The 22,740-nt window shown below is 41.6% G+C and overlaps 2 protein-coding genes across 7 annotated transcripts in view; one reads left to right on the top strand and one right to left on the bottom strand.

Annotated features, from left to right (window-relative positions):
• The window catches only part of kcnh8 (potassium voltage-gated channel, subfamily H (eag-related), member 8), a 55,955-nt gene that overhangs the window by 27,008 nt on the left and 6,207 nt on the right, over positions 1-22,740 (bottom strand). For 2 of the 5 annotated variants that reach the window (XM_086014155.1, XM_086014156.1), the window contains exon 1: positions 4,632-4,707. The exons of the other annotated variants lie outside the window; for them this stretch is intronic. In XM_086014155.1, the coding sequence (XP_085870281.1) occupies positions 4,632-4,707 (76 nt within the window). Of the gene's footprint in view, positions 1-4,631; positions 4,708-22,740 lie in introns of those variants that run through there. 5 annotated transcript variants of the gene reach the window in all.
• On the top strand, positions 8,811-21,337 carry satb1a (SATB homeobox 1a). Of its 2 annotated transcripts, none has more exons than XM_086014162.1 (11): positions 8,811-9,001; positions 9,511-9,730; positions 10,311-10,487; positions 11,018-11,144; positions 12,202-12,325; positions 13,255-13,366; positions 14,169-14,698; positions 16,851-17,048; positions 18,435-18,590; positions 19,508-19,705; positions 19,866-21,337. In XM_086014162.1, exons 2-11 carry the CDS (start codon positions 9,511-9,513, stop codon positions 20,667-20,669), a joined length of 2,646 nt encoding a protein of 881 aa, XP_085870288.1. In that variant the 5' UTR covers positions 8,811-9,001; the 3' UTR covers positions 20,670-21,337. The 2 variants fall into 2 exon arrangements, with proteins under 2 accessions (XP_085870288.1, XP_085870287.1); XM_086014161.1 differs by having other exon boundaries at positions 9,498-9,730.

The following is a 22,740-nucleotide window of genomic DNA, read 5'->3' as shown; positions in this document are numbered from 1 at the left end:
GTATGTCGTCTTGGGGCAGTATAATTGCTAGCTTTGTTAATGAAATACACTACAATGCCCAGGGGACTTTCCATGTATTACACGCATATTTTATTTTGCATGTTTGTTTTCAGTGATGCTCATACGGCAATGTGGAATCATTTGCCCAGAAAAATATATAATTATACCTCTTCCGTCCATCAATATTTAAATGTAGAGGATGCTTAATAATGAATTGCAATCTCCCAATCTCCAATATCAGTTTACGACCTGATAATATAAATGTTTGATGACGGTAACAAATTCAAGAATGAGGTCAGATACCCTTACATACTGGTCTGCTGTAATGCGTCATACACACTGTGGACATCCAAAACAGTGTCAAAAAGTTTTAAATAACACTATCAAGGAAGCCTGTGGATAAATAAGCAACCGTTTGCACGATAGTAGAATGATATCCAATACATGCGATGAAAGGGGGCTATACTCTACAGTATTGTTAAAAGCGTGTGGGAGGGGCAAAACTATAATTAAAAAGGTTTACACGTGGTCTCTCTCGATTGAGGATTTTCATTGTCCCCTGCAATAAACAGGGATTCACCATTGTGAAAGTGGTGATAATGTTGTGGCAGGTCTGTGCTCCAGCACAGCAGAGCGTCATTCTCCCATGACTTTACCCCTCATTCCTTATCAACACAACAGGCTCATATTAAGTGGGATTCGGAGAAAATGGGAGCAGCCGAGCCAATCCACTGGCAGGAAATGAGAGCCCCATGTGTACCCCGCAGCACTACAGTCAATGATGATTGATTACGCCCTCACAGGCTCATAACTACACTCATTTCTTCCTTCAGTCGTCACTCTATGCCTGCGGACAACTTTAGATCTGCCTTCACACAATTTGGCTTAATCCAATTGCAGAGCACAGAAACCAGAAGTCCACAGAAGCCAGTGTCGAAAAAAAAAATAGATTGACTCCCAAATCCAGTGTTACACCACAGAGCAACCTTGTGGAAAATCCTGAGAAGGGCCACTTGTTAATTCTTAAAAAAAAAAACGGACTAAATTTAACACTTAGTAATGAGCTCACAGTCTTTTTTTTTTTCCCCGCGGGTTATAAGGTCGCATTTGAGTGTACGTCGATGGGAAAGCAACACGAAGGATCTAAGGGAGATGGATTCCTTTATTGTCCGAGATACTCTGATGAGTTTTTAAGCGTTCATCTGACGGGCGGAAAGAGTGGTCATTATAAAGCGGGATCCCCACTGAATCTTATTAACTACTTAATTAGAGTTGTTCCATTGAACAAAAGTTCACCATGGGAGAGTTAAACTTGTTCTTTTGTGGCCTTCTGTTCTAAGACAGAGACAAATGAGCTTTCGCACGCATTCACAGCAAGTTGTATGACGCCCGAACGCAAAGTGCTGAAATTGCATCTCGCTGTCCTTTTTCGGTCCTCGGCGAGTTCGTCTCTATCTTTGCGCATACGCGCTTGTCTCTTTTGTTCACAAACAAACGCCGCGGCCTCACTGTAAACGTTCAACATGCTGCTCTCTGAAGTCTTTTTGACAGTAATTATAAAGAAAAGTACCCGCAAAAGAGGAAGTGGGACTCTGAGTGATAAAATAAAGATCTCAACAAGCGGTCCAGTGTGCACACTCCAGGAGACTTTATTCAAGCCTCGATTACAACAAAGTGTCAGCTGGATTTGGCTGGAGGGGGGTCTTATATGGACTCCATCGCCCCACTGAATGACATTATTGCTTCACAGCAAGTAGTCTGTGCTGCTGCTATCGCAGTAATAACACCAACACAGACACATGGAGCGGCAATTGGATTTTGCATTGCCAAGAGTCGAGAAGCAATCATTTCAGTGGCCTGACATTTACTTACATTTGCATCCTAACAGCTTCCTTTAAGGCTTACTTCACGCTGTCAATGTGCATTTTATTGTTAGCTACAATAATTGGTGGTATTTAAATGTAACAATATATCGATTTGTGACAAGCATCACAAGCCAAGAGTTTCAGAAATCTTTCATCGGGCCAATGTTTAGGGGCAAGAGGAGAACTCCAATCATTACACTTTTAAGAGAAATAGCGGCATGCCTGGAGTCAAGATTCAAGTGGACTTGAATATTGTATTGGAGTGGTGGACTAATGTTCTTTTGATTTGTGATAAACTGAGCTGTGAGTCTATTCACAAAAAAAAAAAAAAAAACATCATTCCAGGAATCTAAAGTACTAGTAATTAAAGTGGCCTGCTCATTCAAACGGCTTATAGATTTCAGCATCAACCATCATCAGTGTTATTTCACAGAGCATCAAGTGAGCAGTGCCGTTTCGCGGCTCTCAATATAAATTGCAATGACAGTTTGTGGTAAAAACACCGTCTCTATTGCCACTAGTTTCATTAGCCCAAACGTACTTTATATTCAAGCAACTATATCTCAGAAACTTGACATTCATACAGTATACGTAGAAAAGTCTGCAGTTAAAGCCTTGCATCCATTTATCATCTTGTTTCCAAGTCTGACCGGACTGCCTGGGATTCAGGTGAGGTCAAAGGGGGGACGGGAGGGGGAGGGGCGGTTGTGTTGCACAGAAGCAAACCCCTTTAGATTTATTCCTGGCAAGGCCATCACAGCCAATTTTCCCCGTCAAGCCCTGCTGCCGCTATCCCATCTTCCAGTTCAAATCCAATGTTAATTTCTTTCCTTCCCACTCAAGGACAACACTTGCTTGACAAACCAATGTGCTGTAGGTCCCGGAGCAATTCCCCAGTGTGAGTAAAAAGCTACTGCCCAGGCAAGTAATGGCTCCACATGTCGGCTTGGAGTCATTGAACGATGCTGAAGCTGCAGAATGTTAGGCGGGGAGAAATAAAGACTAAGTCGGGAATGGTGTGAATGCACAAAGGTAGAGGTGGAGTGGCAGGGGTCAGGTGGTCTACCTTTGAATTGGAAACACTGCTGTGCTGTGCTACTTTTCAATCAGCTACATTTACAATATTTCAATATTATTTGTCATGTAATATTTAGCATGTGCCATCTTTACATGAATGTGCAAATTCTGCCTCTTCACCTTTGCAACTGAGCAGATTTCCTAGTTGGCCTTCTCTATAAAAGTGTTATTTATTTATCGTGGGAGTTTTGCATCTATGGACCAGGAAATGATTATCTCATGTTAATTTTCAGGATAGTGCACCCAGATGAAAAGTGCACACTCTGAAATGTCAAGTCGCAACGATTTCATTGGCATTTCAGTGCCCAAAGTAACATTCATGAAAACATGTTAGAGGCATGCCCAGACAGGGACACAAAGTTTGCATGCGATAAAATGATTACAACATGAACAATTTGAGTATAATAACCCTTCCTAACTCAGTCATCGAAAGGCGAAACGGCAGGTAAATACATTCAACAAAATAATGTTTACACAAATCCAGCAAGGGGAATGGCTGCCTCTGTTGCTGTACAATTAATTGTGATAGATGCTCTTGTTTGTTTAAAACCTGCAGGACTTGTCGGGTAGAAGGGTTCACAAAAACGGCGTGGACGGCACCAGAAGTCACATTCGTTTGTTGACTGTTTGACATAACAGAAGCCTGTGTGTTACTGTCCATGGTGCTGATCACTAACAATGGTTATATATATATATATGAATATGGTTTAGATCAGTGCTCGTACAAGGCCCGTGACTAGCGGGTAAGACCAACCACTCGAGAATGCCTTGATGTTATGTAATTATACCCTAAACAGATTCAGGACACCCAATGCCGGATATAGCATAGCAACCCCAGATCATAAACAAGACTCCTCCATGTTGCACAGTAGGGAAAATGTTCTTTAAACTGTACTTAATTTTTGCGTCCGTCAAGATGATCCAGTTTTGTCTCATCGGTCCACAGAATATTTCTCCCAGAAGCTTTTTGGCTTCTCAATACATTTGTGGAGGGGCAAACTGTAGTCCTGTCAAGTAAAGTTATTCAGTGATCATCCATCCATCCATCCTTTGTTTATTTGAGCCAGAGCCTATCCCAGCAGACTTCACGTGAAAGACAGACTACACCCTAGACTGATCGCCAGTCAATCACAGGGTACTCATAGAGGCAGACAACCATTCACACCGTCACTGAGTGGGAAGTGAACCAACGTTGACTGCACTGAAGTCAGGCGAATGAATCCACTTACTTCATTGTGGGGTTTACGAAAGGGCACCAAAAACCTTTCATGTATAATTTTGTTTGCAAATTATTTTTGAAATAAATATAATAGGGATTAAATTGTATTTTTTAAATTACTTTTTGTGGAAAACTAGTAAAGATCTACACAGAAATATAAAAAAGCACTTTTCCCCCAATAAATGCACGGTGCTCTCAGCAGGTGTGCAAATAAACATGCTGGTTGTGATTTGAGGAAATATAATATAAGTAACCGTTTGCATCATGAACAACACCAAAATACTGACAAAATACCATCAAGTCATCACTAAAGTGTTAACCGCGTCACTGCAGTCTCCAGGCTCACCCAGTCTGTTTTTATATTATCCCATGCCAGGATAAATGAATAACATTCCAAAAGTCACAAGATATAATCAAGAACAGCTAAAATACTCAAGGTGCCTTTTAAATATAACCAAAAGCAAACTTACGAGTGCCATCAAAGCGCGTTGCTATAGTGTCCAGAAAGGTGTTCTGCGGTGCTAGTAATCCCTTCATCACAGGCATTTTCCCTGCTTAATGTCGAAGTCCCCATCAAAGTGAGTGAAGAGAGGTCGTCCTAACGTGTGAAGTGCACCCCCTTGAAAGGTTGTGGAGCTGCGTGCACAAGACGCTTTTCCGCTCCGCTCAGCACATATGCGACGCTCGGCCGGGAAGCTGCGCGTGGATGGCGCGCACCAGTGCGTCTGGAGCCTCAATTGCGTGAGTCAAGGAAAAGCGGAGGTGAAGCCCACAGGTGCAGGGCGGGTACTTGCCGGGGAAGACAGTGACAGGGTGAGGCTGTCTGTCAGCGTGTGGCATTGTTGTCACTGGCCTCAATGATCGTCTGTCCGCAGCGTGCAATGGTGGGAGACAGCCATCACTCTCACTTTTCTCAGTCAGCGCACACATCTCAAGTCGCGGGCAAAAACTTATCTACACGCTACGTGTAGTAATGCTCAATGGATGGACAGGCCACTTCATTACGCACAGTCCAATAAAAGATGATTCTAAAATATTGCTGAGTTAGTTTGGATGAGTTGAATTCATTAAGTCACATGTGAACGGAGTTGAGCCCATTAAAGCACTTCCTTTGGAGACAGATGGATGGCTTCTGAATATATTTGTGTTGATAGCGCGATTGTCAACACCGCTCTCTTTTCAAGCAAATACACCTGTTATCGAGTGGGCAGCTGCTGGACACACAAGCGAGTTTTGAGCGCCACTCGATGGTGGAAAGAAGCGCTCTAAATAATCAGGAGTGAAACAACACTGGGCGTTGAGGTGTATAACACCGCCCTCTAGCGGACATTAACGAGAGGCACTCACTAAGGGTGGCAAAAGTACTCACTCTACATTTATTTTTCCCCCCTCCGGTAAAAGTATAAGGACTGATGTAACTCATCTACTTAAGTCAAAGTAAAAATAAGTTTCTCTTTTATTAACTGGGGATTTTATTCTGTCAAAATAATGTGTTCCAATACACTGAAATAAAAAAGATTGTTGAATTTACTCAATTTTATTTTGTCAAGTGGTTTCACAAAATAAAATAATCTGTATCCAGATACATTTTTAAAGTAAATGTATAGTCTGTTTAAAAAAATCTATCTGGATTCAGATGATTATATTTCATGCGACCACTTGACAAAATAAAATTGAGTAAATGATGCACAGCATTTTTTTTCAGTGTAATGTTGCTGACATTGCATGTGAACTGAATTTAAACAAATAATCTAAAGGAGACAATGATAACAACTGAAAAAAAATGCAGACAATAGCAGAAAATTCTATCAAATAAGGACGGGAAATATCTTGTTTCTCTGAATCTGTTGATGTTGTTAATGTTCCCTGGTTCATGTTCTTCCATATTGATGCTGTCCCTGTTTTTCCGACTTATAAGAGTCCAAGATGTCAATCAGTGAGGTTAAGAAAAGTAATGAACATTTTTGACAAAGTAAGGTGGAGAAAGTACAGATATCTTTGTAGCAAAAAAAAATAGGTAAAGTAAGTGAAAAATCTTCTTCGATACAGTCACAAAGTATTTGTACTTTGTTACTTTCCACTACTGATATCAAATAATTTCTTATGACTGTTCAGACAAAGTGAAGTCACTTGAAGGCTGTGATTCATAAATCAGCTCAAAAAAGCCCAAGCAGACAGACCCATACAAGATCCATGTAAAGAAGCAATGAGTCAAGTGCCTGAGGTGAGGCTTCGTAGGCAATGAAGCACTCGGAGGAAATGCGTCAAACATGTCATTTAATGCAACTAAAACAGACAGCAGTGATGCTTCACCTGCATTATAAACAACTTAGTTTGTCATCTGAGGACAGCGACATTAAATGCGTGTCATGGTTGAGTTGTTACTGGAGTTGCAATTGAAAATGAATGGCCCATTTTTTTTTTTTTTTTTTTTACCCAGCAGTTTTAAGAGTGTACATTTCCTCACACATAATCCAAAGAGACTGGAAGGGGCTGGTACTAACCAGCTATGTATTAGCCTAAGAAAAACAATCATCAGTGACAATTAACAGAATAAAGTGTGTCAGTTTGCCACGAAAGGTCAAGATTGGACTTTAAATCAATGGATAAAGTTCATGTGGTCTGATGAGACAAGATTCACACTATTTGGCCCTGCTCTCCTACCAATGGTCTTGGTGAATGTTCATGCTACTAGTATGAAAAGCATGCCATTGTGACTATGTGTTGAACTAGAAGTACAAGACAGTACACTTGAACTTGTGCTTAGATTCACGGCAAGGAAAAACAGATAAATGCACCTCTCAAACCTCTATTAAAAACCTTCACCCCACGAACAGCACTGAGCTCACCAAGCATATCATGACTATATAACTATCACATCCTTAGTGAATGCAATGAAACTCTAACCTAATTTGGAGAGATAGACGACTGCGTGAATAGTTGGGTGTCTCCCGAGATGAGGCTTACAGTGCTCTGCGTTTGGTGCCATGCACCGGTAACATGCTCAGTGAGCGTGTAATGGCCTTAATTATCATTTAGCGTGCCAACCTCATTGACAACATATCAAGCCGGTTATAAAATAGCAAGACGATGGAGAGAACAATGGCCACATATAAACACTTAAAGGGACATTTACACATATAATGTCAGCATCTAACCAAAAACACACAGTGCACACATACGTGAAAAAAAAAAAAGAGTGATATCTCTATTTTTGTCACAACAAATGATGTGTAACCAGCCGTAGCCCTTTCTGGCTGGAGAGGTTGCTAATTCACTTTGTTTAATTAGTCCAAAGTAGTAGAGCGTGCTCTCTCTGCTTAAGCATCTGTGATTGGCTGTATATCAACACACACATACACACACGCGCACACGCACACACGGAGAAACAAATGGGCTCACTACTTAATGATACCATCATGGAACTTCAAGTCTCCACTTGAGGATTGCACTTGTAGAGGTCTGAGAAGTGCATCATGGGGGTCCACTAGGACTTCACTGTTCGGGTTCCATGTGAGCACAAGTCAAACTGCTAATAATGGAAATGAAGTCATTCAGTTTCAGTGAGAAGATTCAAGGTACAGTACACTTGCTATGATGACATTTTTGTAAGAGTAGTATAGGAAGGCCTAGTAGTGTAGATATGGTAGTGTAGCACAGTGTAGTATAGTCATACTACATTATAGTATAGTTCAGTAAAGTAGCACAGAGAGTGAAGAGTAGATAACTGACTATTGTCTGATACACAATGGACATGTAGTATTGCATATAGTGGGGTGTAATTAAGTACGGTATAGTTTAGTACTGGAGATCATGACTATCAGTCTAAAATATCCTATGGCATTGTGTCGTATAGTAGAGTACAGTGCGTAGTAAATACTGGTACAGTACAGTATAATACAATACAGTGCAGCACACTACATATAAGATGCGTGATACATGATTGACATAGTATAGTATAGTATAGTATAGTATAGTATAGATAGATTATGCACAACCAGGGATGTCGCTAAACCGGGGCAAGGGGGGCTTTAGCCCCGTCAGAAATCTGTGTAGCCCCGGTTAAACGCCTCCAACATTTTATTTGATATTCTAAAATATATTTATAAATTATTTTCTCAGCCCCCCATCGGCCGAGCCCCCCTTTAGCCAAAGGAGAGAAAAAAACAACAACATGGAGCTGTCCCTGAGCACAACTGCAGTATTTTCAAGTATAGTACTCTCGTATGATGGTGAAATACAAGATAATATTAATACTGTAATGAGCAACAACTGCTGCCCAAAATAACAAGTACAACAGCTGGAAATATTAGCAATAAAAATATGTCTGCTTGATAAACAACATTACCACGTCAGCAAGTTAATGACAGTCAACCTTTGTTTCTCATCCACTTTGTTACCATGGAGAGCTCCAATACCCTACAGCCAATAATACTACGGACGGGCGTGCGCAGCATGCTGCAGAATTTAATAAATAGATTCATGCGCAATTGTCACATTTAATACATTTATGGAGCGCGCTAGTGAATTCATTATTACACCATATGTTAATGCAGCTGGTGTGTGCGTCTCTCTCTTCTCTCCCTCTCTCTCTCTTTCTCTCTCTCGCTCTCCCTCCCCGGGCGTGCACTGTGGTCTTTGGAGGAGAACCAGCAAAACAACTGGCTGTGTGTGCACGCCTATAAATAAGATAAGAGGCTGCAGACTGCAGGCGGAACGTGCATCGCGTATTGTTCTCGGCACGGGAGTGTAGTGAGCAGATTCTCATCGCGCTCATTCATCATCGCACCACAACGAGGAGGCGAGTGGACGAACGGAGCAATGGGGAGGGTGTTTGGAGGTAAAACAGTAAAACTACTTGGACTGTCAGCGGGTCGACGTTTAATCGGACGAGCGGGGCTGTAATAAGAGGCGCGATTCTGCTGATATTACAGCTTCGGTCCTTATGTGCGAGTGTAGCGACTAAAACAGGTTGGTTTCGACTAAACTTTCCAAAATAACATCGAACATCGGACTAAGTGCGCATTTTGTGTGTATGCTATATAGATAAATGATTCGAATTCCCGTCGCTTGCACGACAGCGGGTTTGTTTTGGAAAATTGCACTTATTGGATTCGACTTATAGTTAATCGTTAGTTTCAAATGTAATGTATTCAATGAAATCATATTTAATCAGGTATAATACAAAAACTGCATCAACAATTTTGCCAAGTTTATAATGCAGTGTGCATGTGCGTTTGTATTTTATGGGCATGAATGGTGACCATCGATACACTGTGGCTAAGGCTCAATCAAAAGTCCTGGTACACTCACGCCAAACGATTTTATGTATGCAGCGTGACTCCACAGATGGACCCACTGTGTAATGGAGCCAAGAAACCAGAGGGCGCCGATCCCAATGCAGACCCAAGGCCCCCTCCTGCCAAGATGGCCCGTCTGGAGCAACATGGAGTTGGAAGCACGGTGCAAGAGAGGAGCAAGCAAGCGAGTCCTGGGACTAAAAATCCTTATCTGGTCCAGAAAACTACTGCGGGAAGGCATCAGCACAAGAACTCTCATCAGCCAAGAGGTAAAACATCACAAATTCTTGTCGTTAAGAGAGTTTTTGGCAGTGATTCAAATGTGATATCAGAAACTGAAGCAAAAAAAAAGTTAGTTTCCATATGTAAAGCATCACTTGTTCTCAAAGGGGAACTGAAGTCAAACATTTTGGGCTCAGGTGCTACCACTAGTCTAAACACGGCATTCTGATTAATATTGACTTGGTGGGAAAATAATTAAGCCGATTAATCCACCTGTTTTCATCCATCTCGGGGGGCTGCTATTTTGACATTGTACCGCCCTATGCTGTCGACTAAAATTGAGTGTTATTACATGGCGTTGTGTATTGTGAACAAAACATAGCCGTTAACTTTACACGTCTCGCATTTGACTCCTTTTTGGGGAAAATATACAGTTTGTCATGCGAAGAAGCAAGATATTTATTTCTAAATTCGAATCTTGCTGAGGAACAGGAGTGGCTGCAATTTCCCTTTGAGAACAATTAATTTTGAGTGCAGCCCAACTACCGTACTCGATATTTTCCCCAAATAAAGGATGACTTAAAGGCAGATAATTTCAGTTGATTATATTCTCCACTGGCACGTCAGGAAGCTCGCTGCCTGTCTTCTGTGTGGTGGAGCACATGGAAAGTCCCGTGGAGGGAGAGAGGAAAGAAGACCATGCGGAATTTGTTCTGATCAAGAGAGATCTGCTCTTCAACCAGCTCATCGAGATGGCCCTGCTGACTTTGGGATACTCGCACAGTTCTGCTGCTCAGGCCAAAGGTGCAAGACACATATCCGAGTGGATGTTAGATACCTGCATCTTTATTGACAGTATATTGTACAAGTGTACCTAATGAAGTGTCTAGTGTGTGAAAGAAAGCAAAGACTTTTCAACACTTGGCGACAGTTGGGGGGGGAAACAGACACTTTTTTTTTTGTATCAGGAAGAAATTAGACTGTGTAGGCGGCCATCTGCTTTATGTGGAAAAAAACACAAGGTGGATAATAATGGTAATATTAATTGTAATTACTATAAAAACTATAATAATAATTTTGCAGTGGGTGTTTAGCGGGGTCACGGGGCCTGACGGTGACTTGCAAGCAACGCCAAAGGAATGAACAACTCTAGCTCTGGTTGTTCTAAAGTAGGAGACATATTGGTTTTGAACCCTTCATGCGTTCTCGAAATACATCATGAATTGCATGCAAACTCGGGGTTCAGGCAAACAAGATAAACATAAAAACAAGAAGATACTAATATACACCCCCACTCATCCACTATCACACAGTAGTGCATTTCTGTGTGTCAGGTTTGATCCAGGTGGGCAGATGGAACCCGCTGCCTCTTTCTAGTGTGACAGATGCTCCAGATGCCACAGTGGCTGAGATGCTGCAGGATGTCCACCATGTTATCACCCTTAAAATACAGCTGCAAAGGTACATCAAACTCCTTGTCCTTTTTTTTAACACGCTGCTTGCTTTCTGTTGGATTTTGCTATTTGCTTATGTAAAGAAGTGGCCACAGAGTCTTGGTAATATAATTAAACTAATAACTCTATTGTGTGTGAGGTAAATACATTTAATATACATGACACAACATAATGTGATTATATAAAGTCTACACGCCCCTTCCTGTCCAAACATAAGATTTTGTGAAATACAATTTGACCAAAGGATTCAAAAAATATTTACACCATTAATGTGGATGCTCAGTGCCTTGCCATGTCTACACTATCGCTTAAGATGTGCTGTGTGTGTACATGCAAGTGTGTGTGTGATCATATAGGTGTGTATGTGTTACATGTGAAAATGGCAAGGGTAGGTTTTTATATATTTCTTGCTATTTCCATTTTCTGTTTTTATCTCTGTAAAACACTGAGTCGCATTTTAATGTATGAAAAGTGCTACACAAAAAAAAGTTTCGATTTGATAAGGTGACCTATAACCTGTAAAACTAAAAATTTTTTGATTTAAAAAAAAAAAAAAATAAATACAAATAAAAATAACCAACAGGAATAATGTAATAACTGGGATGTGGCTGTGTTCACATTTCACATTCAACCTCGTGTTAAATGGGAGCAAGTACATATCTGCCGCCATTCAAAGTGCCTTTGATTAATCCCAAATTCATTTCAGATGTTCTAGTAGGCTTTTAATGACTTTTTTTTTGCTTCCTAGCATAAGTCAGCAGGTTTTGCATTCACACTGAAAGTTCATAATTTCTTCCACCTTGTCTAAGTCCCTCGTTCCAACTGGAGAAAAACAACCACTAAGTAGGATGTTACCACCACCATGCTTTAGCAGTCTTGTACTTGTACCACACGTGCCTTTTGGAAATATGGCCAAACATTTCAATCTTTGTCTCATCAGACCACAATACATTTTCCTACATGCGTTTGGGAGATCTTGTGAAGGGGGAAGAAATTATGAACAGTTTGAAATAGCAGACTGTGGAAGCAAAAATTCTACACACAACATGATGTTATTTGTCTAGCTGTCCCAAACTAGAGGACTTGCCAGCGGAGCAGTGGACGCACTCTACAGTTCGGAACTCGTTGAAGGAACTTCTGAAGGACATGAACCAGAGTTCATTAGCCAAGGAGTGTCCTCTGTCTCAGGTATAACATACACACAAACCTGTGTATGTTTGCGCCTATCGCTGACAAATAAGACAGACTGTGTGGGCCATTAGTTAGACAGGAAGTTCTGATGTGGAGCCAGATAAGGTATGAGGGAGTGTGTGCGTGACTGAAATAGATAGAGATAACTATCTCTGACTTAGCCCAACCATCACAGTGCCTATGCATTTTGTGTGTGTGTGTGTGTATGTATACATATATGTGTGTATGTATACATATATATATATATATATATATATATATATATATATATATATATATATATATATATATACACACACACACACACACATACACATATATATATATATATATATATGTATATGTGTACCAACTGCAAACACAACTACGAATAGCAGTAATTATCAACTTAAATCTGTTATTCCCTTAAGGCTTAGGACAACTAAGATAAGAGAAATTACTCACTATCTCCAATCTTCCTCATACTCTTTCCATCTCAGCTGGTGTTAAGATCTGAGATGAGCGAAGCCCTCCCCCCCATCTTTTCTCTCTCTCTCCCTCTTCCTCTCTCTCCCTCCCTCTCTCACTTCCTTTCCCCCTGCCTGTTTGCAAGACACAGATTAAAATAAATATGTGAAGATGAAAGGTGTAATCAGATGTAAAGATTGCGCAGGATGGTCTTGAGGGAAAATGTGTGTGTGGAGGAGAGAGAGTGAGAGAGAGTGAAGTACACGTGACCCCTGATTTACACACATGCTGCATGTATGCATGCACACACAAGCACCATGCACTACTCACACCCTCATCCATCTTCATTATTCTATTTACCTTTGGGCTCTTTTTTTAATAACGCAGACATGAATTCATTAATATCAGATATGGGAACATCTGAGACACATTGACGCAAAGCCACACTGAGTGCATCCGTTGACCTTTCCCTGTTTCAGAGTATGATCTCATCTATAGTCAATTGCACCTACTATGCCAACGTCTCCACCGCCAAGTGTCAGGAGTTTGGGCGATGGTATAAACACTTCAAGACAACCAAATGCAACAACAGTAAGTCACCCTACTGCAAATGCACGAAAGCTTTCAAACATATGAACACCATTTTGGGAAACACCTTGCCAAATGAATTGATCAATCAGAGGTAGAGCACTCTTTTCTCATACGTAAAGTAAGGTCCATGAGGTCGTAGTTGGGTCAGTTTGGTGTGAAACAGCTTGATAGTCCTGACTTGCAACACATTTGGGATGAGTGGAGCATACCCTCCTTCGACGCAGTCTTCAAATACTGCGATTATGTTATAAACATTAATATTGTGGATAAATTCCATACTTAAGATGGCTGACTGTCAGACAATTTTGTGCTCAACAACATGAAGCCAAATGTACACATTGTCTATTCTAAACAACCACAAAATGATGTCTTTAAGTCTGCTAGCTTAATGCTAGCATAAAGAGAACCGCCACAGACATGTTAACAGATATCATCTGTGGCGGTGTTATAACGTTTTAAGCAACAGCTATTTGACCACAGCGCAGCAACACATGTGGCCAGACAATATAACAAGGCTCTCAAAAATGTATTATTTATCCTCTGCGAAAAATGACATATTACTTCAGCTGTTGAGTCAATTACAGTAGTTGTGAAACTCTTCCTAGCTTGTGTCTGCAAGACTGGCCATAGAAGACAAGCCAAGTCACGCTTAGGCTACCAGAGCCTGGAATGGATTAATTGGATTTCCATTCATTTCAATGATTTGACACCCAGTAGTTCAAGCGTGGTCATTGAAGGAGTTAAAATTATATCTCAAGGCACCGCTATACAGTAATGTTTTTATTGCACTTTTCTTCACCAGAGGTGGACAGTTTCCCAGACCAGTCGTCACATATTTCCAACACGCAGCAGCCCATCAACGGCAGTGCTTCCGATCAGAGCTCAAGCCTTCTTTACCTCCATGGAGGGATGTCCAACATGGTGGCCGCAGCATCCCCTCACAGTATCTGCAACTCTGGGTTGCTTACCCAGACTCTGAGCAGATCTCAGCAGCAAGTCATGACTCAAATTCTAAACCAGCAATACGCTGTACGCCTCATGCTAGCAGGACAGGGGCTCTCACCAGCCTCACAACAGTATCTCAACCACACATCTGGAGGGAGGGCTCCTGCCAAAGTCTTCCCCATAGCACCCGATCCCCAAGGCCCTCAGCAGGCCCAATGTGGCCCAGATGGATCTCCTACAGCCGGGCTGCAACACCAGACGTCAGCGGGGTCATGTCTGGGCTTGGTCGATGTGCCGAATGACATCTACCACAGCGTGCGTGAGGAGATGAAGAGAGCGGGAATTTCTCAAGCCATCTTTGCTCGAGTGGCTTTCAACAGGACGCAGGTATGCAAGGCGCCGGGAAAGTGAGTTCATTGGCCGGTGTGTTTTGCTAGTTCTTTTACCGATCCAGCTCCATTTGAATGTTTCACATTCTGACCTGAGATCATCCCTTATGTGGTAGGATAATGACGCTAAACACAGGGGCCAAGTCAATGTCCAGGCCAATAGAGCATGTATTTTAGATCGGTATATTTATATCGGAATATATATTTTCCGATACGCGGAGAATAAATAGAGTGATGTCATTGGTGATGTCATTGGATCACCGGCCTGATGCAGTTATTGCTCGCAAAGGATGTAACAACAGGGTCGGACATGAAGTCTTTTAGAGTGGCGGCCCTTTGGGGCCACCATGAGCCATGTTGTGGTGGCCTTGTCAGATATGCTATTGGCTCTGTACATTCATGATACAATATGATCAATTTCAGTGATCATTTAGTTTTTACTTTTGTTGACTTCAAATATGGTCTTTTGTTACAAATAATGCTCGTAATTTGTGTATCGCAAGGAGAGGTAATAACCTAGAAATAAAAGCTGAGCTGTTGATTGTTTCTCTTCAAAGAGTGTCCAATGCCAACACTCTTTGTTCCTCTTCTAGAATAGTATGCTTTTTTTTTTACTATCTTCTTCTCTCACTGTCCTGACTTCATGCCCTGCGGTAGAAATACACGGCAGGTCAAGGCTAGCCAGAGTTGATCTGAACTGTACCACTTGGTATAAATACGGCTGTAGACGGTTGCCATTTTGGTGTGGCCTTTGCCGCAATGCCCCCTCCCCCATTTGCATGTGCAAGCATGGTTGTGCCAGCTCTCTGCAGCAAAAATCTGGTGCCAACACTGAAGCAGCTGCTGGCTACCTAATCACAACCCCTTGGAGAAATCCTTTCTCCTTTTCCACCTCTGCTTTCTTTTCACTCGCCCTCCGTTTTGCCATCCTTCACTTTGCCACTGTTTCTATTCATTTGACCTTTAATTGTCAATCCGTCTTTTCTAATCTTTTCCTTCCCCCCCCCACCACTCGTCCTCATTTTCATATCCAAATCTCATATCGCCTCTAATATTAAAATGCCACATTAGCTGAGGCCACTTTACATTCAGCAGCACTCCCAGAGAAATGGGACTCAAAGGAGGCTTGTTAATATTATTATCATCATTATCATTTTCATCACAATAAGCAGAGCAAGCTATTATCCATGCCCATGTTTCCCGATTGCCAGCTCCAGGGTTCCCAAGTGTCATCCGTACAAGTTGGCATTATTCCAAGATGCCATCTAGAAGTGGAGGGATCATTTGTCATCTTAAGGCTCCGCTCTGTTAGGAATGCAGCGGGGTTTGTGTGTGAATTTGAGGATGATACGACTAGGAAGTCCTGTTTTCTCCCAAGCCGTCCAACCCCTAGCATGAAAGTTCGTTTATTTTTCAGGAACGAAATCCCTCGAATCTGCACATCGTGTTTGATGGCTTACGCGTATAGGCCCACAATACACCCGGAGTAATGTGAGCATGCATCTGGCTCAACAACCACGCGCGGCTTTGAAATACTAAACTGCAGAGGCCTGTCTGGTCGAATTAGATTCAGAGATGAATATGGGGAGCTTTTGAATAAGTGCTTTTCATTTCACTTTGAATGTGTCATTTTTACACAGAGATAATACATGAATTGTATGTTTGTTGTGATACAGCCAGCCAACTGTTGCTAAATATAATCATGTGACTTTCCACATGTTTGATTATTGATTGCAAGAGAAGAAACATTGAATTCTATTTTTCTCTTGGAATATTTAAAACGTTACAGCTTACTTAAATATTTGGATTTGTTATTTTTTGGGGTGCATTTAATGATTTTTGGAGCGGCAATAAGCACTCCTCAACCTTTCTGGGTTCAACAAATGGCCTAATTACATTAAATTAATAAGACCATATATTATTTAAGCATTAACTTTCCTTGTGTGAATGGAAAGGTTAATACCTCTCTTTAAATAAATTATTAGTTGCAGGGATGATCATTCCACTTATTGAATCTCTTGACAAAAGATTTTTAGATATTTCATTGAAATTCCTAGATTTAAAGGAAGAAGGGCGGAATCAGTTCGCATCTACATACAGCATCAACACAAATGTGCCTGAATGAACGTGACATCATGTTTGTTGACTAGGGCCTACTCTCAGAGATTCTACGAAAGGAGGAGGACCCAAAAAATGCCTCGCAGTCCCTCCTGGTCAACCTGCGGGCCATGCACGGCTTCCTGCAGCTGCCCGAGGCTGAACGTGAACGCTTCTACCAGGAGGAGAAAGAGCGAAGCCTGACTGGATTCATACCGAGCTGCAACAACACCCCCCCAAGATGCACTCAGGTCTCACAGTCTCCCAAACCCGCAGTAAAAGAAGTCTGAAATAGATGCACAGTAATTATGCCAATGCTTTGCACGAATATTGCTGTACTCTGGGCTTATTATTTTTATTTATGTGTGCCACTGCAATGCGCATACATTACTATTCTGCAGGCTTGGTTTTATTCTTTTTTAATGTTATACTGTATCGCTAATGCCAAGGGTAATATAACTATTGTTGGGTTATTTCAGTGGCACAAGCTGTAGCAAGGCCCGCAATACTGTAGATGCAGTTTCAAGCGTTAACTACAAATGAATAGAGATGACTTTCACTTTGGCTACAAAAAAAAAATTGTACTTTCATTTATGTCAGCCAAAGGTCAGATTTTTGCCTGCACCAATATGTCGCATGAATAGAATCTAAATAAAATAAAAAAATAAAAAAATTAAAACTTTCAGTTTGGTGGCGCCCTCTTAAGGCAAGACCTTGACCCAGATGATCAGCACGTTACAATGCTCACTTAGACCGATTCACTTGAGGTCGCCCACTCCCTAGCTCCGATACCATGGCAACCGCCAATTACACATACAACAAGTGCTTTTTAAATCAGTGAACAATCCACATACAAATTGCCCTTGAGTAAAACTTACTTGAGCTATTTTCTGTGACCAAAAATGAACTCGAAGAGGGTGCTAAAACTAATCCATTACATAAAGCGTCATATTTAAACTGCAACAAAAAAAAATACCACTCCAGTCGGTGGCTTTGGTTCAAACAAAAAAGCTGATGGTAAAATCACGCACCAGTCACAATAAAGGCACTACTGTCAGGTATTGTGGCAAACAGTAGTTTGATCACCATACATTCACCAGACATATTTGGGTACACCTGCAAAATTCAAAAGTCAGGCGAGTGAACCACTACACTATCAGTGACCATTCTAGTGTGTAAGTGGAGCACAATTAGATTACAGTTGCGCAACCTAGTGGACAGTGTGGTAAAATACAGTCATGTCTGTCATGAATTCATCAAAATAAAACAATAAGACACTATTTATGGCCCATGGTGAGAACTGAAGAGACGCAAAATAAAAAAAAAAATGGATTTTGCGTTGCCAAGGCTGTTGCAAACAACTTAATTTCCAAAGTAAGGGTTTTAATTTAACAATAGAGAAGAAAATAACTAGGGTAAATACTGTATAATTATATATTTTTTATATGCCCATCCATGCATGAGGCTAACAGTGACATGGCCATAAGTGGATCCCATCACATATCCTTGATGCACTTTTTAATTACTTCTATTATATGGATTGGCCTGCTCCCAGTTTACAACAGCTTAATTCCCTTTTCGTGGCACATATTTAAATCCAATGCCTGTTTTTTTTTTGGTTTTTTTTCTCCTTGTAGGCCAGACTGTCACCAGTTACAACAGACAGAAGCATGAGGACAGACAGTTGCGTTCTCAACGTCAGCGCCTCCATCTATGAAGAGATTCAGCACGAAATGAGGCGAGCTAAAGTGTCTCAGGCTTTGTTCGCAAAAGTGGCTGCATCCAAGAGTCAGGTATGCTATCAACATACTGGTGTGAGGGATTTACTATTTGAAAGACCAGTATGGCACCAAATTTTCAAAGGAAGCAGAGGCAACAACAAAGCAACCGCTGTCCTCGATAGACGATTATCGTTAGTGCATCTGACTGCTATTGTGTCGAAAGTAATCACTTTAATAATCGCACAAATGCACATTCTGCTTATTTATGTCCATATATGGTATAGAGTTTCAGCACATGCATGCACATTCGTTCATGCATGCTGCAAACAAATGCAGTGAAACACATACGCACACAATCATGCATGGTATGAATGTTTATTGTTCTCATATTTTATGGCAGGCCCATAAGCTTGTTATTGCTTTTGTTTGGAGGATAATTTCCCGCCGTGGAATGAAGGGAATGTTCTTTCCTTCCTTTTCCTCATTCTCTCCGTCAGCTTATTGTCTTCTATCATCAAGATGCATAGAGGTCACTCAGCAGTCATCGTGGCTAACGCAGGTGGTCCGACACCCCTTAGGTTCTTTTTCTCTTCTGTGGCTTTTATTCTAATAATACTTCTAGTTACCGCGCTCTCTCTCTCTCTCTCTCTCTCTCTCTTCCTCCCTCTTTCTCTCGCTGTATTAAGCGGTTGTTTGGCAGGCAGATCCATGCTAGATCTGTTCTGTTCTATCTTCCCTGTGCATCTGGATAGCATTGTGTGCTGGTGTTGGGCAGCGGCCATGTTTTTCTGTGTTGCAAATGCATTTGTGAATTGTTTTCAGCCCGTGCATGCTCGGGAAAGTAATTTTATGGACTTGCTTAACTGAGAGCGACGTCAGCAGTGCATGTACTGTTTGAGAATGGGCAAAAGAGAGGACACTGCACAGCATTTTGGGTAGCTTTTCAATGTATTACAGAGCTGTACATGATATGTGGGTCTGTCCCGCAGGGCTGGCTGTGTGAGCTACTTCGTTGGAAGGAAGATCCCAGTCCAGAGAACCGAACCCTGTGGGATAACTTGAGCATGATCCGCCGTTTCCTGAGCCTGGCCCAGACTGAAAGAGATGCAATTTACGAGCAGGAGAGCATAAACCCCGCGCAGAACTGCACTGAGAGACGAACACTACTCGGCAATGAAAATGTACTGGTAAGGTAGTAAAAATATATATGCGCTATTTTGTAATTAGATTTAGTCACAGTGGCAAACAATCCACCTACGACTCGGGCTACGAATGATTAAATCAAGCAAGGTTAAACTACAAATTCCACCAATACGTTATTCTACTGATGGTTTCTTCCTCCTCTAGTATCAACGCAACGCTCTGCTGCCTCAGCAACACCATCTGCAACCTCACCAACCCTTGCATCCAGAAGCAGGACCTCATTTGTCTCCACGGCAACCATGCACTGCATCACCTGCTGAGCTGGAGACCGGAAGCAACTGGGGACTTTTGAGAGTCAGTGTGCAAGGCCAGAGCAATAGCAATGGCGAGGACTTAGTTGAGGGAGAAGGAGACAACGGCGGTTTGGGTCTGGACTGGAATTATCCTCTGGAGGTGAAACATGATGACAGTAATGATGTGGTAACTGAAGGAGATGAAGGAGGAGAAAGCATAAAGGAGGCAACGATCAAGGAAAAGCTTCAAGTGGAGTGGCCCAATTTGAAGAACGAAGACGGCGGCTGGTTTGGGATTTGCGCCGACGCACATAATGAAGGTGAGGTCCAACACGCGGGATTACGAGTGTCCCATGAGGCCTTGGGCATTTTGCAGAGCTTCATCCAAGATGTGGGACTCAACCCAGACGAGGAGGCGGTCCACACGCTGTCAGCTCAACTGGACCTGCCCAAACACATCATCCGCGGCTTCTTCAACAGCCAGGACCTCGTCGCCGCTCGACAGCACGAGCAGCATCAGTGCTGCAGTCAGATCCTCAAACAAAGACAGGAGAGCCCGCATGGCTGTGCAGACACAGTCCAAAGAACTGAGCAACACGAGGAGGAAGAGGAAGTCAAGAAAGGTTTGGATATTAGCACACAAACCGTGGCCACAATGAAGGAAGAAGATGAGACCTGTGGTATGTCGAACTCAAACAATAACATTCGGCCATGAGATGCTTCCCTTCACTAATGCGTCGCCTTTGTATGGAGTCTATATGCGTCCTTAAAGATCAATTTCAGTTGTTTACAACACAGAATATTTCTCCTTTTACTCTCACAAAACTGTTCATGTAATTTCAGTCACATTTTGAATATGAAATATGTTGACTCTGTGTGCAGTTATTACGACCCACGGTGTAGCTACTTTTGCCATGAATGGGGCCTGCGAGGAGAAGCTCGGATAGCATATCACTCACAGAACTATTGTAGCTGTCATTTAGCTTTCCAAAAATGTTCAGACCAGAACTGTGTGTCCGTCTGTTGTTATGTACTGCATATTCCTACTGCACTTGTTTAAATTACATGTAAAATGTGCTATGCCATTGCCTTTTTTGTATGGTTACTCCTGTTTCAAGTGAAAGTTCTTCATTTCTTTTTGTAAAACTATCATATTACAGCAACACCGACAGTTGGATGACTGAGGTTTTTGCAGTCTGAGCTGATCTTCACCGATGACACTTCTCCTACGACATATACTGCAGTCCTTAATAAATAATTTCAATGAATCAATAATATACTGACTGTTCCAAGCAAGAATTGTTTTGTTAATATTCACAGAATTAATCTGATATAAAAAGTATTCATGAGTACATGCAGTCGATATTCAGTCCCCCCCAAAAATTGTGCGGTTTTACATTTTCATTGTATTCATTAGGCTACCTCATGCTCTAGAGCAGGGGTGGGCAATTCCGGTCGGGGCCGGTATCCTGCATGCTTTATATATCACCCTGCTGCAGCCCATCTGATTCAAAAGATCAGGATCGTTATCCAGCTTCTGCAGACCTGGCTGATTATATGATCATTTGAATCAGGTGTGTTGCAGCAGGGAGACATAGAAGCGATGCAGGAAACTTGCCCTCGAGGACTGGAATTGCCCACCTCTGCTCTTGAGAGCTGCTACTAACTAGCACTGTAACAAGTTTATTTTTTCTTTCTACAGTGGCTAGCTAGCTTACTCGCTAGCTATCACGTTAGTCTCCTTTCTTGTATAATATAATTCTAATATATTCTTCTGAGTTTGTGCAAACCAGCCTGCTCCTCCTGAAAGTCATGTTATTGCTAGCATATTGAAGTGAAAGGGTTAATGTCCAACATGGAAGCCTCATTTGATTGGGGTAGAATTAAAGAGTAGATGTTCCCATGGTGAAACTTTCATACGGCCAGCAAGCGGTCATGAAAGCCTCATCTTCAACAATACGTATTAACAATAATAACAATAATGATAATGGCACTCGTGAAATGACACTGCATTTCACAAGGTCTATTATCATATCAAAGGTGACGATGGCAATCGTCAAGACACATACACACACACACCCACACACACACACACACACACACTCACGCACACACAAATGTGTTTCTTTTCATAACGCACCCCCTTTTACCCAACATTATTATTATTATTATTACAGCTTTATTGAGTGTTTGTTAAAAGCACTTTGCGAAGAAAGGGTTTGTCAAAGCTCATTTTGCCTCACTGCAGAAATGGCTGTAATTAAAACTTCATAAAACTGTCGAGTTGATTACGCGAGTAGTAAAGTAGAGAACCTTACGTGTATATGTCGCTGGCACCTTTCGCAACGTGAGGCAGTTAAATAAGCAACATCAGTCACAAACACAGCCATATTGTGTTTAATCTACTGTGAGACCTATGGTTGCATTTTTGATAAACACAGCACTGAAAGTCAAGGTTAGAGTACAATAAAAGTACAGGGTGTCAACAAAGACAATTTGCAGTTAAAATATATATATATAGGTTAGCAACAAATTGTAATATTTGTTCCATAAAATTGTATTAATTTACTCCCTCTAGTCTATTTTCTTCCCTTTGTTACATTTCTGTTGGCTGCACTGCTTCCAGTACATGTATGGGTATGTATGCTAGTTCCCCCCCCCCCCCCCCCCCCCCCCAATTAAATTTCAACATGTATGTGCTGGCATATCAATTTAATCTGCCCAGGGTCTTCAGAATCAGTAGTGCTGGCCAATATATTTCAAACTGTATTAGCAACGGAACTTTT

The sequence above is a fragment of the Filicampus tigris genome, chromosome 18 (assembly GCF_054856515.1).
Source record: "Filicampus tigris isolate MCC_2025a chromosome 18, RoL_Ftig_1.0, whole genome shotgun sequence".
Classification (NCBI taxonomy): Eukaryota; Metazoa; Chordata; class Actinopteri; order Syngnathiformes; family Syngnathidae; genus Filicampus; species Filicampus tigris.
The sequence above is the reverse complement of the archived record's forward strand: the minus strand, read 5'-3'. Positions and strand labels throughout refer to the sequence as shown.